This window comes from Hylaeus volcanicus, chromosome 5 (assembly GCF_026283585.1).
Source record: "Hylaeus volcanicus isolate JK05 chromosome 5, UHH_iyHylVolc1.0_haploid, whole genome shotgun sequence".
Taxonomy (NCBI): Eukaryota; Metazoa; Arthropoda; class Insecta; order Hymenoptera; family Colletidae; genus Hylaeus; species Hylaeus volcanicus.
In genome coordinates, this window is record NC_071980.1 from 9,708,989 (window position 1) to 9,724,023 (window position 15,035).

Genomic DNA, 15,035 nt, shown 5'->3' on the forward strand with positions numbered 1-15,035 from the left:
ACTTTCACTAAAAATGAAAATTATATACAAAACATGAATGAAACGAATTTTTGTTTTGTATAAGAGCTATATTGTACAAAGTAATAAACAGGTGATTCATATATCTTGATAAATTTGTTTAAGAATAAATTTATATTGCTTTTTATTCTATTTATAAAAGTACATTAACGGGGATCCAATAAAAAGTAGTAGAGGTTAATCGTCAATAATTATCTACGTATGGTAAAAATTTAATATTCTATTTCACACATAAGTTCTTGTATAAATATAAGGATGATTATAATACACACAGTAACATGTTGGAGTAAAATGTATTAAGTATTAAAGATAACGAAAAAACATTAAATTGTGCGAATGAATTTGTCAAGACAAGTACTTTTGTTTGGAGTCGTAAAAGAAACAAACGAAAAATATGATGAATTAAGAATCTGTAAAATACGTATCGTGAACTAAAAAACAAATGAACGAAATGAAAATTTGGAGAAATATTAAGAGATCATTTTTTTTAAATTATGTATTGGTTGTTTAACATTTATTACTTTGATATAAAAGTATTTCTAATACTTATACCAAGGCTAAGAGCCATGAAAATGTATTATTTATACTTAAATTTAATTCAGTAGTATTCACAGCTCGATTTAACATAAAAAATATTTTCTTTTCTGATTAACTTGTCAACTAGGAGTGTATCTATAGATCCCCCTTAATGTTTATAAATTATACAGTTTGTGTACAACTAAAAATTATATAATAAAACAATTACTTGAATTTTCACGCTGCAAAGCTAAGGTAACTAATTATAAAACATCCTTATAAAAAACAACGTATTTAAGGCAGGATAAAAAGTACGATGAAGATAAGTATAACAAAAGAAGTGGGAAAAGAAAGGAAGGAACAAAAATAATTATAATGTTTGAAAATGATTTTAACATCCTAATTAGGGAATTTATCTTAATTACGCAATTTGTACCAAGTATGGATAAATAACTAAGTTTTCATAATATTATATTTCATTACGAATTATGCAGAATCGTAAGTATATTACACATTCTACAACATTACCCATAAACTTCTCCATAATTTCTTTGCAGCGGAAAACTCATATCTTAAATATTAAAGATACACATACAGTTACAATAATATATACCGTTATTTATACAGCCTAACTACATAGAGCCTTATAGACCACCTGATTTCGTTTCGATTTTTGTCACTGCTACCTCAATAGAAATCCGTTGTACGTCACGAAATTAAGAGTACAATCTATCTTGACTCAACATCTTACACAAGATGTCTTACAAGTTCTGCACGTTCGTAAAAAAAAAAAAATTAGTGTAGTTCGTTTATCAATTCCCTTTTAATTAACATGTGCGAAACTTTTGTAGATCTTAATTTCATACCAGAATTACTCTAATAAACATATACATCTTTTTCGAAATTCAGGCATTTCTCTTTACACGGATACACGTTACAGTATACCAAATAATCCGTGGACCATACATTGAAACTGTCGCAGCCTACAAAATTTGTCTTTCATTTTTCGAACGATTCAACACAAGGATACCAACTTTCGTAAAATTTGTTCTTTATGGTCCCCTGTTTCTTCATTTCTTTTTGTAATTAAACGCTTTAATAGAAACAGTATTTGTGATTACTGTAGAGTTTATCGATACACTATTCAAGGGGAACTGAAGACTATAAAACACGTAGAACATAAATATTAAATTACTTTTCACCAAATTTACAATTAGTTGTGCAGACATGTGGAGTCAAATTTATAAAATTTCTAATTTTCTTATATCAATTAATTTTCTTCCCTCGTAGTATATGTATTTGTACAGTTTATTACATATGTTCTATTGCGTAGCAGTATCTGAAATGCTTTGCCGCCATGTAGCATGGAAAGGAATCTTCAAGATTTTAACGCGCGTCTTAGGCAATGCGGTTAGTAAAAGTTTTTGAAGTTGTGGCAATGGCAATATATCCACTTGAGGATTTGTTAAATTTGGTTGTTGTTTATCGTCACCTGAAAAAAATAAAAAAATCGTTGAAAAATAATTATTCACATACAGGAAATTTGTATGTAATACAAAAATGTACATATTTGTTCGAAAAAGTACCTTTCTGATTGTCATTCTCATCCCCGACATCCTCGATTAATTTTAAACAAGGTACTGGTTTCAAGACTGGTATCGAATCACCGGTAACTTGTTTATTCATTAAGTTACACTGATCAACAAATAGTTCTGTAACCCTAAGTAACTCGAGTGTAACACCCCATACAAAATGTGTCAAATTATTTGACAATTCTGTAACGCCGCCAAGCACCATGTTGTTGGATGTTGCAGATTGAGATATGTAAGTTGGTATTATTAACAACCTTTTAATATTCTTACAATTCGCAAGACATTTGTCAAAGCCGTTTTTCACGTCAAAGTTGACCAATTCCATTTGACTCAAATTTTGCAATTTAGATACACCATCCAAAATATCAAATGTACAACACGAACCTTGACCTTTTTCAAGCCTAAGCCGTTCTAGCTTTTGTAACTTTATTAAAACTGTAGTACCAAATTTATCTGGGAAATCAGAGCACTCTCCTAATTCTAATGTCTCCAAATTTACTAGAGTTTGTATAATATCGATTTTCTTCTTTCCAAGTTCCTTAACTGATGTTAAACTCTGTAATACGTATATAAAAAAAATAAAATACGTATATAAAAATAAAAATATATATATATATAATTAATTAAGTATGAAAATCGTGATATGATAGTTAAGAGCGAACACCACTTTAACAGTTTCCTGTTTACATTAGGCACTCCATAAAAATGGTGTTTTCCTATAATGTTGAAAAATAATTTTAATAATGATTATACTTACGAGTTGTGATAATTGTGTTAATTCGTGTAAAGGTGTGAGATCTTCTTGCAGAGACATGCCGCTAATTGCCTTGAGCCTCAATTCTTGGCAACGTTTAAGATTCCCAACCGATTCCAAATTCAAAGTATCGCATTTTATCGACATTGCACTCAACACTTCTAATTGAGGACAGCCCTTGATGACTTCCTCGACTACCATCACGGGACATCTACATAGCTCTAGCTTGACGAGACTAGTTACACGTGGTATTACCAATAAGAACTTTTTCCAAATGCTATCTGATTCTCCAGCTACGAGCATTTTTCGTAGATCTAAGTGTTGAGTGCCGCGCCTTTGTAAAGTGTCTGCTAGACCATCCCAGTCTGTGACTTGACTGTTTTTCATTCGCACAGTCTTCCATAAAGAGGGATGCGCAGCTAAGTCTCGCCACATCTTACACACTCTCGCAGCTCGAAGCAATTCTTGAACCTTAAGATATTGAAAAATACGTAGCAAAGCATGATAACCAGCAGATACTGAATCCATAAAATGTGGTTGTTGTTCCGTTTCCTGATGATGTTGTTTCCTTCTGAAAGTATGAGAATAAAAAATGGTTTTCAATAGTTTCCTTTCCCGAGACAATGGCCTAAAATATACATAATAAGGGTATCGCTTATTAAAATACATATTAACATTGGTTTTCTTAGATAAAAGAGCAAATTTATACTTTATTACATTTAATTATAATTTCCCTTAAGATTGATGAGTGAACGTTAATTTTTGAAGAGACTTTTAAAGGACCAATGATTTACAACAATAATCATGTCAAATTAAACGAGTGATAATATAAGTAAAAGCCTCAGACAATGATTTCAAAGGTTACAAAATTTATCATTGTAAAATTACCAAAGAAGTACAGAAACAAAAAACAAACAAACAGGTGGTGTAAATAATAAGGAGAGCAAGGATTTTTGGATGTTTGTGGGAAAACGCACTAAGAGATTTTTGTGTTTCAGCTCGCACATGTCTTTATATCTGTAAATATAAAAAGTAAAAATGAATTAGATTTTTTATACTGAAGCACTTATCAGTAGCTGTATTTGTAATTGTAGCATGAATGTAAATAACGCATGCAAGGGTTGTCCAATTTTCTGTTTTTCTTTTAAACCAAAGGTTAAGACTACAGGGAGAAGATATTTTTACTTTGATACTACAATTACAGAATACCTGCAAGAACCAACGATATGATTGTTCTATTCATTTTTCACACGTCTCAAAAATTTGGCCGCATTTCTAAGAAGCTAAGGCAGTGTGCTTCGATCACAAGATAAAATCAAATTCATTTTTCACGTCGAATTTTTATATTTCCAAATATAATAAACATCAGTATATATTGCATTTACAATACTATTTATGTAAATTTTGTAGAAAAGAATACGAATATATACATAGTTATTTTGCTATAGATTCAACAAAATGATCAACCTGGCATAATTTATATAAAAAATGTTTAAATAAAAAAATTGTAATTGTTTTTACACACACATATATATATATGTATATATATGTATATCTAATATAAAATTAATCATCACAGAAACAACACACATATCTTGTAAATACAATATGTACAAAGCAACTGCCAAAACCTCAAAAGAGAGTTGCCTTAACTTATTTGGAGATTGTTTAAAAAAAAAAAGGAAGTAAAAAGAAATATACAGGCGTGTTTGAGAAACAAACACTTACTTGCTACTTATTTTAATGGTACCCAAACTACTTGTTATAGATTGACGTGAATCTGCTTTAAGCGGATCATTATTTGTACTAATCGTATTCGAATTATTTATTACAGCCATTCGTTCAGGTGATTTATTACTCGTTATTGATTTAATGCTTTCTAATGCAAGATCTGTCCTTAAATTGGCCGAATCATTTTCCGATCCGTTTACAGTCGACGTATCTGTTCTATCACTGTTATTACATGTTCCTTTCGTTTCCCTCCCTAGGGAGCATAGAGTACGTTCTGCATGAGATGTATCTTTTGATGCACTTTTATCAGTTGATTCATCAATACTATCGTTTCCCAAAGATTTCGTTGACAAAGAAACACGTGTTTTTGTGAGTATAGAATTATCGACAGTGTTCGATATATCGGTGAGTGAACCATCCTGGAGTATCGGAGGTTTATCACCAATTTTATCAGGCTTCACTGTTATTGCCGGCTGTACAGCCATAGCATTATTTTTTGGCACAACAATGTATTTTTTACCTCCCATTAGAGCAATATTTTGCGCTGGTCGTGGCAAAACGCCATCGTGACTTTGTAAAAATTCATGTTCCGCTTGCGCAAACCAGTTGCCTTCTTTTTTATCTGAATTCAATGAAGAATATGACGTTGCCGACGATGCTTTTGAAACTTTAGCACCGTTTCGAGACTGCGAGTCTGGATTGTCAGATTTTGGAATTCTTTGAAGTTTTGGTGGAGTTAGAGTAACGTGATGTTTCGACTTTGCACCTTGCGTGCCTAGCATACTAATCGGTATTAACGGAGGAGGTGTCAAAGTTGGATTTGTTTGAGGTTGTTGAGATTCACTAGTATCCTGCTGACAATTCTACAACAAAATTATAATATATATCGGTTAATATGATATATTAAACCGATAATATGAAAAGAATTTAATTGTTTAAAACAATGTTAAGAGAGAATACTCTGTGGTTAAGGAAACGTACCTTACAAATATAATTGTCATTGCCTGCAAATTCCACACCACCAACACATTCCGGATGATATAAACAGAGACACACACTACATTGTAAGCTTGGTATCAACCCCATACTTGTCGAGCACCTTATACTGCACGGTTCTTGAACTTTGGTCCTGTAAGATGTGCGTCGATCGGGAAAGGGATCAAGGAATAAAACACAAAATTTAAATAAGGGATTTTAGGATCAAAAGGATAAAGAAGGATACAGTTATGAAAAATATAGAAGGAAAAGTTTGAACTGTTTCAGAATAAAATCTCGAAATCTATAATTACGTATACTTATTGTACAGCATGCAATTAAAGATCGATTGAATAAAGTATACTTTAATATATTCTTGTAACGCTAGTTCTAATATTTACGCGCCTACTGAAGCAAAATTTATGCATAAAATTTTATATAAAATAACATGAAATATACAGTTTAACTAGCAAAATAAAACAAACATTTCTGAACCAGTACAATAACTACTATAAAATTATATATAGAATTTTATAAAATTGAGAATTTAGGATAAGTTGAGCGAATTTATTATTTTCTCATAATTTTTTCCATTTACTTGATACGTTGTAAGACATCAACGTACAAATAAATATTCATTTTCTCAAAAAACATAATGAATGCACATGCTGTAAATCCTTCATTGGACCTTTTCAAAGCACATTAAACACGATTAACAATCGTGTTAAACTAGTGAAGCAATTGGATACCCTCGAATATTGCAAATTAATCGCGATCATACGATATAATAAACAGAATTATGATTAAAGTAATCAGCTACTTACGTTAGTTTTCTTTTAGGTTTAGGAGGTGGTGGTTTTTCAACCAATTGCTGGCTTCTTCTTGTGCTTGTGGTCCGTTGCGGTGGAAGCATCTCGCTTTCTTCGAAAGACGGCTTTATTTCTGCTATGCATAGAAGAATAAAAATTCTCATAAAAATAAATGGTTTAAAACAACGGAAACTATAAATAAGGTAATCCATTAACTAATAAATAGTGACAAGTTTTCTTTTTTTAAATATAAAAGTAGAACAAATATTTCAGATGTTATAAATGAATTTTCATAATAAACACATAAAAAAAAAACTATATCTTCGCATTGACATAATAAGTGCATACTTATTTGTGGAGTTCTCTTTGCAGGCACTTTAACTTTAAATCCCGTTGACGCCGCTTTCGGCGATTTAGAAGCAACTTTAGTAGGTACAGGTGCAGGCGCAGAAGCGGGTGATTCTGTCACAGCCCTTCTTCCAGGTGTACTTTTCTTATATGGAACATTTTTTCGAGGCGACACAGTACTCGGTCCCATGGATCCCTGTAGCAGAGTAAAACTTAATACCAAGCTAAACGTTGATGTGAATTTGTTACGAATCAAGAAAGATAACGTACTCTCATTCTTTTCGCATCTCGGATAATTTCCTTATCAGGATCGTCGATGCCAACTGGTTCTTTGAAAAATGTAAAATTATCAATAGTCAACTCCTTTGTATTAACTAAAAAAGAAAATGAAAAAAAAATAACATTATATTTCGTTCCAAACGTTGTTGTCAGTAATATATTTTCATAAATTACACTTACGAAATTCCGCAACTTCTCTAAAACTTCGAACTTTCTTGCCCTTTGGTGTATAATAATAAATATCAGCCATTCTTTTCAGGCTCGAATCAGTACTTGCTCTAAATACTAACTCTCTCTTCCACCCATATTTAAAAGGTTCTTTGAATGCAGGATTCGTAATATCGACAGCCGCTTTCTGCCGACTACTGCCAGCCGATGAATTTGTCGATTTTATCATAGCGTCCTCTGATTTTTGTACTTCCGATTCAAACTCCATAGTATTTGGTATTCCAATTGAATCTGTTTCTGATTTATCAGATTCTTTTTCCTTTTTTATTATTTCTACATCTAATATATGTTCCGTATCGTAATGATGCATTTTACCATCATCTGAATCATGATCATCTTTCCTTCCATCGAAATTCCTTTTTATACTATATTTATTTCGCTTGGCCAATTGAGTTTCCGTCTCAGCTTCGGCTGTAATAAATCAAGTAAACACGTAAAACAAACTTCTTCCCTACGTGATTGTATAAATATACAGTTATCCAAATAAACTGTTGCAAACTATTTTCTTAAAAACTAATAGAGTTTATTTTCTTTTATTTTTCAAAGGAACTTTGAATAAAGATAATATTGTGTGTGATACTAAGAACAAATACTATTACTTTATCATACATTTTTGATGTAACAATTAATTCTCAACTAAATACTTTAAAATTGTAGATGCAATTGGTAATACAACTTCTTAAATTACAGCTACTATTATAACTTCTTAAATTAGTACCTTGATCAAAAATGTACTTAAAACTATATTGTTTATATATCATTATATTTTAAAAATCAATGTCGGTTCTAGTTTCTATTAATATCAGTTTTAATTCAATTACACATTTATTTCATGTATGTATACAGTGTGTTTCGTTTATCTAGCAAAGTAAATATATCGCGACGCACTGAAGTTCCGAAAAAAATTTATTTCCAAAAATTGTTCGGTTTGTAGGGTACAATCATATGATGTAATTTTTTTCGGGCCTGGAATAGTAGGGAGGGGGGATTTCAAAGTCAAAATAAGTTTTTTAAATGGAACTATATATTTTTTTTTCATGGCCTGATAGCTTTTTTTCGAAACGAATTCAATGGTATATCACATTATTTAATTTGCTGTTTCCAAACGTTAGAAATTATATTATAAACTTGTAACGTTTTGTGTAGGTAATGGTAGGACATATCGGGTTACCACGGCTATTAGCTGTAACACTGTTGTCATTTGTTTTGTTGAGTTGTGATGTTTAGCTCGAGTCTCATTTATTTTAGTTGAGAAAGTGCAATACTAGAGATTAGTTCTGTTCGGTGCTTTCGAAATTATTGAGTTCCAGAAAATGTCCTTAACAGTTCAGGAAAAAGCCGAATTAGTTTGTCTGCATGGTGATAAATATTTATCCTATGCTGAAGTGCCTCGGAAATTTCATAGACGGCATCCTTGCCAACAAATGCCAACAGTGTCACCAATAAGAAACATTGTTAATTTATTCAAACAATTTCAAATGATATAAACTATAAATATAGTATTCATTTTTTTTGATAACTTAAGATGCTTCAGGAGACATGAAAAGGTCGATCTTTGTTTACAGTGTTGCAGCTAATAGACACAGCAACCCGATATGTCCTACCATTACCTACTTAAAATGTTACAAGTTTATAATATAATTTCTAATGTTTGGAAACAGCAAATTAAATAATGTGATATACTGTTGAATTCGTTTCGAAAAAAGCTATCAGGCCTCTAAAAAAAAAAAATATATAGTTCCATTTAAAAAACTTATTTTGACTTTGAAATCCCCCCTCCCTACTATTCCAGGCTTGAAAAAATTACATCATATGATCGTACCCTACAAACCGAACAATTTTTGTAAATAAATTTTTTCATAACTTCAATGCGTCACGAGATATTTACTTTGCTAGATAAACGAAATACAATGTATATAAATAAAACTCTCAATAATACTAAATTCAAATGGAAAATCCATACAATGTACACATGACTAAAGCATTAATAGTATTTTTGAAAGAACATACATGTTAGGGGTCGATCCACCCTACTATCCATTAAACAATATACATAAACAAAAACAATCGTCTATTGTGTTCATTCTGCGCAATTATTCGTTCGTGAAAACAATTATACGATAACAATATTCTGATTAGTAAACATATAGTCTATATATTGAATGTAGCATGACAATGATTAGTACCAATTAGTTTTCTCAGGATATGAATTCTTAGTTGAACATTCTTAGCTTCTTGTACATCGAATCCATAGACTTCCATGGATTCGTCGGAACTAGCATCATCGGGTTCCGAGAGCTTACGCTTGCGTCCTTTTGTGTCCAACGGTGTATCGCTTTCGATGGTGCTGGTTGAATTGGCCTTGAACTTACGCATCTTTCTCCTAACGATCGGTGACTTTTTTGAAGAGCCTTTTATGTCTCCGTTCACTTCTTGACCGTCTATTTTAGCGGTTGTTTCCACATTATCTTGCGTCTCTTGTAATTCCGGCATACTGCCAGTTTCGAGGTTAGGATTCTCGCGCGCCTCATCGGCGTTCCCGCCATTAACATTTGCATCGTCCATTGTGCGGCCCCTTTGGGACCGAGCACTCGTTATACGTACGACGATCGATGCGCGAAGAACGTTGTATTACACGTTACACGACACACTTCGTGTAAACTCCATTAAAACAGTACTACCCAGCGTAAGCCACCCGTGTTACAGTTCCCCTCGCGTCTGGGTATCACGATCCCGCGCTCATCTGTCCGCGAATGCGCATAACATACGCGCAGTTACCACTACGCGCTATTTACACAACCGCCAGGTTTTTCCTTCGATTGGATACGTTACCGAGCAATTCCTCATTACTACCAAATTATCACCAACACACACGTATTATAAAACGAGAACTACGTTTCGGCCGAATACTGCTTATCCTTTCATAAACGCGATTTAGTCGAAGCCACGAACAAGAAACGGCGATAACTTCGGACAGACACGAAGCGTCTGTAAAACACAACCGGAAATGGCCGAAAAAAATATGCTAAAGGCGTGTTTTCAATCTGCGTCATCTTTTATGTATACAGAGTGTCTCGATAATCGCGGTACGGCTGGGCAAAGGTATTCTTCGTCGCGTTGAAAATGAATTAAAAACGTAGAATGGACCTCTGGACGGAAAAATAATTTTTATCATTTATCGATTTAAATTGAAATCTATATTTAAGGGATTTCGGGGTAAATAGGTTCGCGAATAGGAACCAATGGTTTTCGACGGGTTCCTAGGTTTGTGGATGAATAATTCAAAGCTCGAGAGAGTTTACTGTAAGAAAATTTTCATGAGTAGATTACGAATTTTTATCCATTTATAGGAAACTTGAATGCGTAAGAAACAACAAAATGTCCGCAGTATGCAATAATGTAAAAAAATATTCAAAGTAAAGTTCATATTACAATATTTGCAGATCCGGAAACAAAACAGACAACGTATATCTTTTTAGTGTTCACCGATTATGCATGTACATTATGCATACGTAGATTATACAATAAGACCAATTAACATTGTTTATGAATAGTTATTCAATGCAGTCGACCCCTTAGTTAGTGGTGCCATCTTATAGGAACAGTGGGAACTATTTTCACTACAAACTTGAGCATTTTACCACCGATGGCGCCACTAGTAGAAAACCACTCATCTATACTAAACCACTGTACTATGTTCAGTGAGTGGAACCATGACCAAATTATAGCTTGTAATCAGACACACCACACACACGCACGCGCGCGCGCGCAAATGCATATGTATCTTTAGCTTGGGATCTACACACCACACAGAGAAAGAAAGACAGAAGGCTGTGGCGCACAGTGAAAATAGTTTGGAATTGACAGTTTCCTATCACCCGTTTTGTTTTTTTTTTCCATTGTTAATTAGACGAGTTGTCGACTAATAATGATACCAATTTAAAGAAAATTCGCGTCTTGCACAATTGTATGTACAAGGTAAGCACGAATTTAATCTGTTTTTATCTTGTCACTTTTCAAATATGATGTATTCTCGATTTGTTTCTGATTTTGGCTTGATAATCGGTATTTTTTAATAATAACACAAAATATTCTATCTCGTAATGTCTGCAGGACGTTGTTCGTTGTTTATTTAAGTTCATTGACAGTTGTAAAGCAATAGATAAGATACATGCTAAATAAACTAATTCGCTCGTTATAAAAAAAATGGACATATAGTGTTCGAATTCTTGAATAATATATTTCGTACTGAAAATCGTACAATCATTTATATAATTTAAAGCAGACGTATTTAATGTCAATAAATATTGTTATTCTAGTTTAAATATAATCATATATTTATAACAAAATATTTAACACAATAAATTTATAACAATATAATAGGATAATTTTTCAACTATTATTTGTTATGTAACAAATGTTCAGTGTTGTTCAGTTCTATATTATGGAATTAAAAAATTTCCATATGAATTGCGTCAAATGATGTTTAGGAACAATTGCATCCTTCAAATGGAGCGTGTTTTGAAAGCTGTGCCAGCAGATTTAAGAGTAAAAATGGAGGCACTTGTGCACGACTTAACTTTGGCATTGGAAGAAAGCAGCAACAGCGCAAATGTCAGGCGCAGATGGGGTATCAGAAGAAGGGCTCGTTCGACAGGCAATATTCGTAAGTGAAAGGATATAAAAGTATGCAAACATAATCTTTTTTAAAGAATTATTTATTTAAATTATTTGCAAGTTAAAGTATTTATATGAAATCAGTTCCAGTCTATTTCTACAGAGCAGACAGAGGATTGTTGTCAAGAGTATCTTTGTAGAAAGAATGTTTAATCGTGTAAAGAAGTACAGTTTACACATTTTTGAAAAGTAATTTTCAGAACACGAGCGATATCGATAGAACATTAGATATAATTATTTAATAATTATTCTTTATTTCAGCATCATTACACATGAATAAACATTCAGATGACAGTTCGTCTTCCATATGCGACATCCACGCTCCGAAGAATAATACTGCCTCTAAATATCAATCCGATAGCGACGATACAAATCAAACGAAAAGATTTGCTCGCTTTTCTAATTTAAACAATGTTAGTAATATCGAGAGCGATTCGGTTAATGAAAATTTCGTGTCTAGCGTAAATCCGAGACGCAAAAGAAAATTTAAAAGAATGGCTATCGATTCCGATTCTAATCCGTCAACTTCTCAAACCATTGCAATTATGTCAACGACTCTTGGAGATAAAAAGAGGGTTCTCAGAAGCGACTGTAAAAACAGATATGGAACGATATGGTAATATAAATGACGATATATTCATGATATGTAATAGTAGAACTGTAGAATAGAATTTAATTTCGAAACTATAAAAAATCGGTTTGTTACGAAACAAGTTTTTCATTGTAGGTGTGGAAAACGTAAAAGGTCGTGTAGGGAGCGTTCTACAGATTGTGAAATGAGATCACTGAAACCCAGTAGAAATACAAAATCAAAAAGTCGCAATAAAATGCAAACTGAAGATACAATCGATTGCTCGAGAATATCAAGTTCAAGTATTTCCTCTAGTGATTCGGAAGCTGGACTTATTACAAACGATGAGGATCGAGAAGGTATACGATTAGTAGCTTCAAATAGTACTATGTTCAAACCGTTCTTTTAACTGTAGGAGATGACGAACAGTCGGATTGGATCGGAGAACCAAGTTGGTGGGACGATGGCGAAAGTACTAACGAAGATAAAGTTACTACAGATCCAGCATTCCAAATGATATTGCACGGTAGTTTCGAGCATGCCACGGATAAAGCAAGGAAAAGCTATAGGCAAAGAATTCAAAGAATTCGAGAAGGTCATAGCGGAAGAGAAATTCGTGCTGGCCGTCGTCACGTTGATAATAAACCTGGATATTCGATTATTACGTCAGCTAACGAAAAAGTTTCTAGGTTTCTTCAAGATCCTACCCAAAGTGAACTTAAATTACATCCTATGCGTCAGCCTGAGCGAGAGAAACTCCGCCGCCTTGCAAATTTATATAGTTTAAGTTTAAAAGGAGACTTAGGATGTCCAATTTTATACAAAACTAGAAATACAACGCAAGCCATTTGCATAGATCATGTACCATTAAAAAGATTTTCGGATCATAAGAGATTAAGGAGAACTCCGCCGAATTCTCCGAATCCGGAGCCAAGAATGCATAACCAGGAATATCAAATTTCTAGCACAAGTTTCGGGTTGCAAAGTATAAGTCCCACATCAAATTTAGATTCGATGCAAAATTTACAAAAGTTTTCTCATTTTGAATGGGATTCAAATAGCATGGACATTGAAATTCATGGAAAACAAAAATTTCATGATTTTGGTCATTCGAAATCAAGTTAAACTAAACAAAATTCTTTTTTGTTAATCTGTTTTCTAAAATAAATTATTGATATGCATATTTTTAAGCTGTTCTTATATACTACTTTTTTATCACAAGAAATGTATAACTGAAAGTCTACAACTACACATTGTAAAATATTAGACATTCAGTATACATTATTTGCCTTACTTCCTGAAATGCTTAGACCTTGTAATCACATTACAAATACAATTATGAATTTGGTACTATTTCATTTTAATTATTAATCCATATTTTACTAAATAAAAGTTTTATTTAACAACTTTTTACATAATATATTTTTATTAAAATTTTTTCAATATTTTTATATACGATTATTTAAATATATTACAATCAATGTTCAACTTATGAATTGGAAATGAAAACGTTTATTACTTCCTTGATAATTTGAATTATACATCCATTTTATTTAGAGTCAAAAGATAAAGGCAAAACATCTAATTTATAATATGTTTTATTGTAAAACTATCTATTGTCGCTTAAGCTTTTGTTAGCTGCCAATACATTTTCATTGGCAATCATTTGAAACTCTTGAAATCGTTGAGAAACTCTCTGGTTCATCTTCAGGTACTTTTCCATGCAATTTAGAGCACACTTTTCTTCCTTTGCTTTGATATCCCGGGCAGTGAAATCATTTATGCAGTCAATAAAACAAATTTCTGATAATTTGTTATATGATGTCAGGAATTCTCTAAACTGAAGCACAAAAATTCTATACACTTCAGATCTGTACGTACATCGCTCGTTCGTACAGGATGCATCAAATGAAGTTTTACAAGTTATTTTTTCCAAAATCACTGCAAACGTTCACTTAAATTAGTATTACATTAAATGGAACATAGGAGCCAACAATTTGATATGCAATTTTGTTACAATGACTGTTAGATAGTTTAAGAACACTCATCTTTTTATTTAAGTAAAAACAAAAAAAAGTCAAGCCGATATTAACAGCGATTTCGAAGAAAACAATACGTAACACTTTATTTAGTCCAACCTGTATACTTCAATGCAATTTTTTTACAGACGATTATTTATGAAATCACTGCAAATACATACAGCTTTAATCTGCTCAGAATCCACATTTGTTGGAACCTGCATTGCCATCAGACTAATTACTTTTGTTTCTAATATAAATCTTTAAATTCACGCACAAGTTACCGATACACCCTGCAACACTAAAGGAACTTTGACGTGAATAATTTTAAGGTTAGAGTGGATTTACTCTTCTACAGCACGTGCGCGTTATATATATTTAGACAAACAAGTAATCGAATTACTGTAAACTAGTTCAAGGAGTGTGATAGGCCACACGAATTTTTGATCCTAAAACAATCCAAATTCGTGAATGTAATTATCTTATTCTATTCAATGTAACGGTAACGTCAACAAATAA

The 15,035-nt window shown here is 32.4% G+C and overlaps 3 protein-coding genes across 5 annotated transcripts; 1 reads left to right on the forward strand and 2 right to left on the reverse strand.

Moving 5' to 3' along the window:
• Positions 1-114: 114 nt before the first annotated feature.
• LOC128876919 (uncharacterized) lies at positions 115-10,275 on the reverse strand. Of its 2 annotated transcripts, none has more exons than XM_054123745.1 (10): positions 9,437-10,275; positions 7,203-7,661; positions 7,014-7,117; positions 6,744-6,939; positions 6,411-6,528; positions 5,593-5,740; positions 4,609-5,474; positions 2,884-3,451; positions 2,121-2,682; positions 115-2,026 (listed from the first exon to the last, which is right to left on the reverse strand). In XM_054123745.1, the coding sequence occupies exons 1-10, from the start codon at positions 9,813-9,815 to the stop codon at positions 1,857-1,859; spliced, it is 3,570 nt and encodes a 1,189-aa protein (XP_053979720.1). In that variant the 5' UTR covers positions 9,816-10,275; the 3' UTR covers positions 115-1,856. The 2 variants fall into 2 exon arrangements, with proteins under 2 accessions (XP_053979720.1, XP_053979719.1); XM_054123744.1 differs by having other exon boundaries at positions 6,411-6,531.
• A 582-nt stretch (positions 10,276-10,857) lies between these two features.
• On the forward strand, positions 10,858-13,681 carry LOC128876926 (G patch domain-containing protein 2). 2 transcript variants are annotated; one of them, XM_054123757.1, is made up of 5 exons: positions 10,858-11,228; positions 11,741-11,916; positions 12,189-12,543; positions 12,655-12,857; positions 12,914-13,681. In XM_054123757.1, the coding sequence occupies exons 2-5, from the start codon at positions 11,760-11,762 to the stop codon at positions 13,621-13,623; spliced, it is 1,425 nt and encodes a 474-aa protein (XP_053979732.1). In that variant the 5' UTR covers positions 10,858-11,228; positions 11,741-11,759; the 3' UTR covers positions 13,624-13,681. The 2 variants fall into 2 exon arrangements, with proteins under 2 accessions (XP_053979732.1, XP_053979733.1); XM_054123758.1 differs by lacking the exon at positions 10,858-11,228 and adding an exon at positions 12,012-12,116 and having other exon boundaries at positions 11,812-11,916.
• A 314-nt stretch (positions 13,682-13,995) lies between these two features.
• Positions 13,996-15,004, reverse strand: LOC128876935 (mitochondrial import inner membrane translocase subunit Tim9-like). The gene is made up of 2 exons (XM_054123776.1): positions 14,699-15,004; positions 13,996-14,338 (listed from the first exon to the last, which is right to left on the reverse strand). Exons 1-2 carry the CDS (start codon positions 14,744-14,746, stop codon positions 14,108-14,110), a joined length of 279 nt encoding a protein of 92 aa, XP_053979751.1. The 5' UTR covers positions 14,747-15,004; the 3' UTR covers positions 13,996-14,107.
• Between the last annotated feature and the right edge of the window lie 31 nt (positions 15,005-15,035).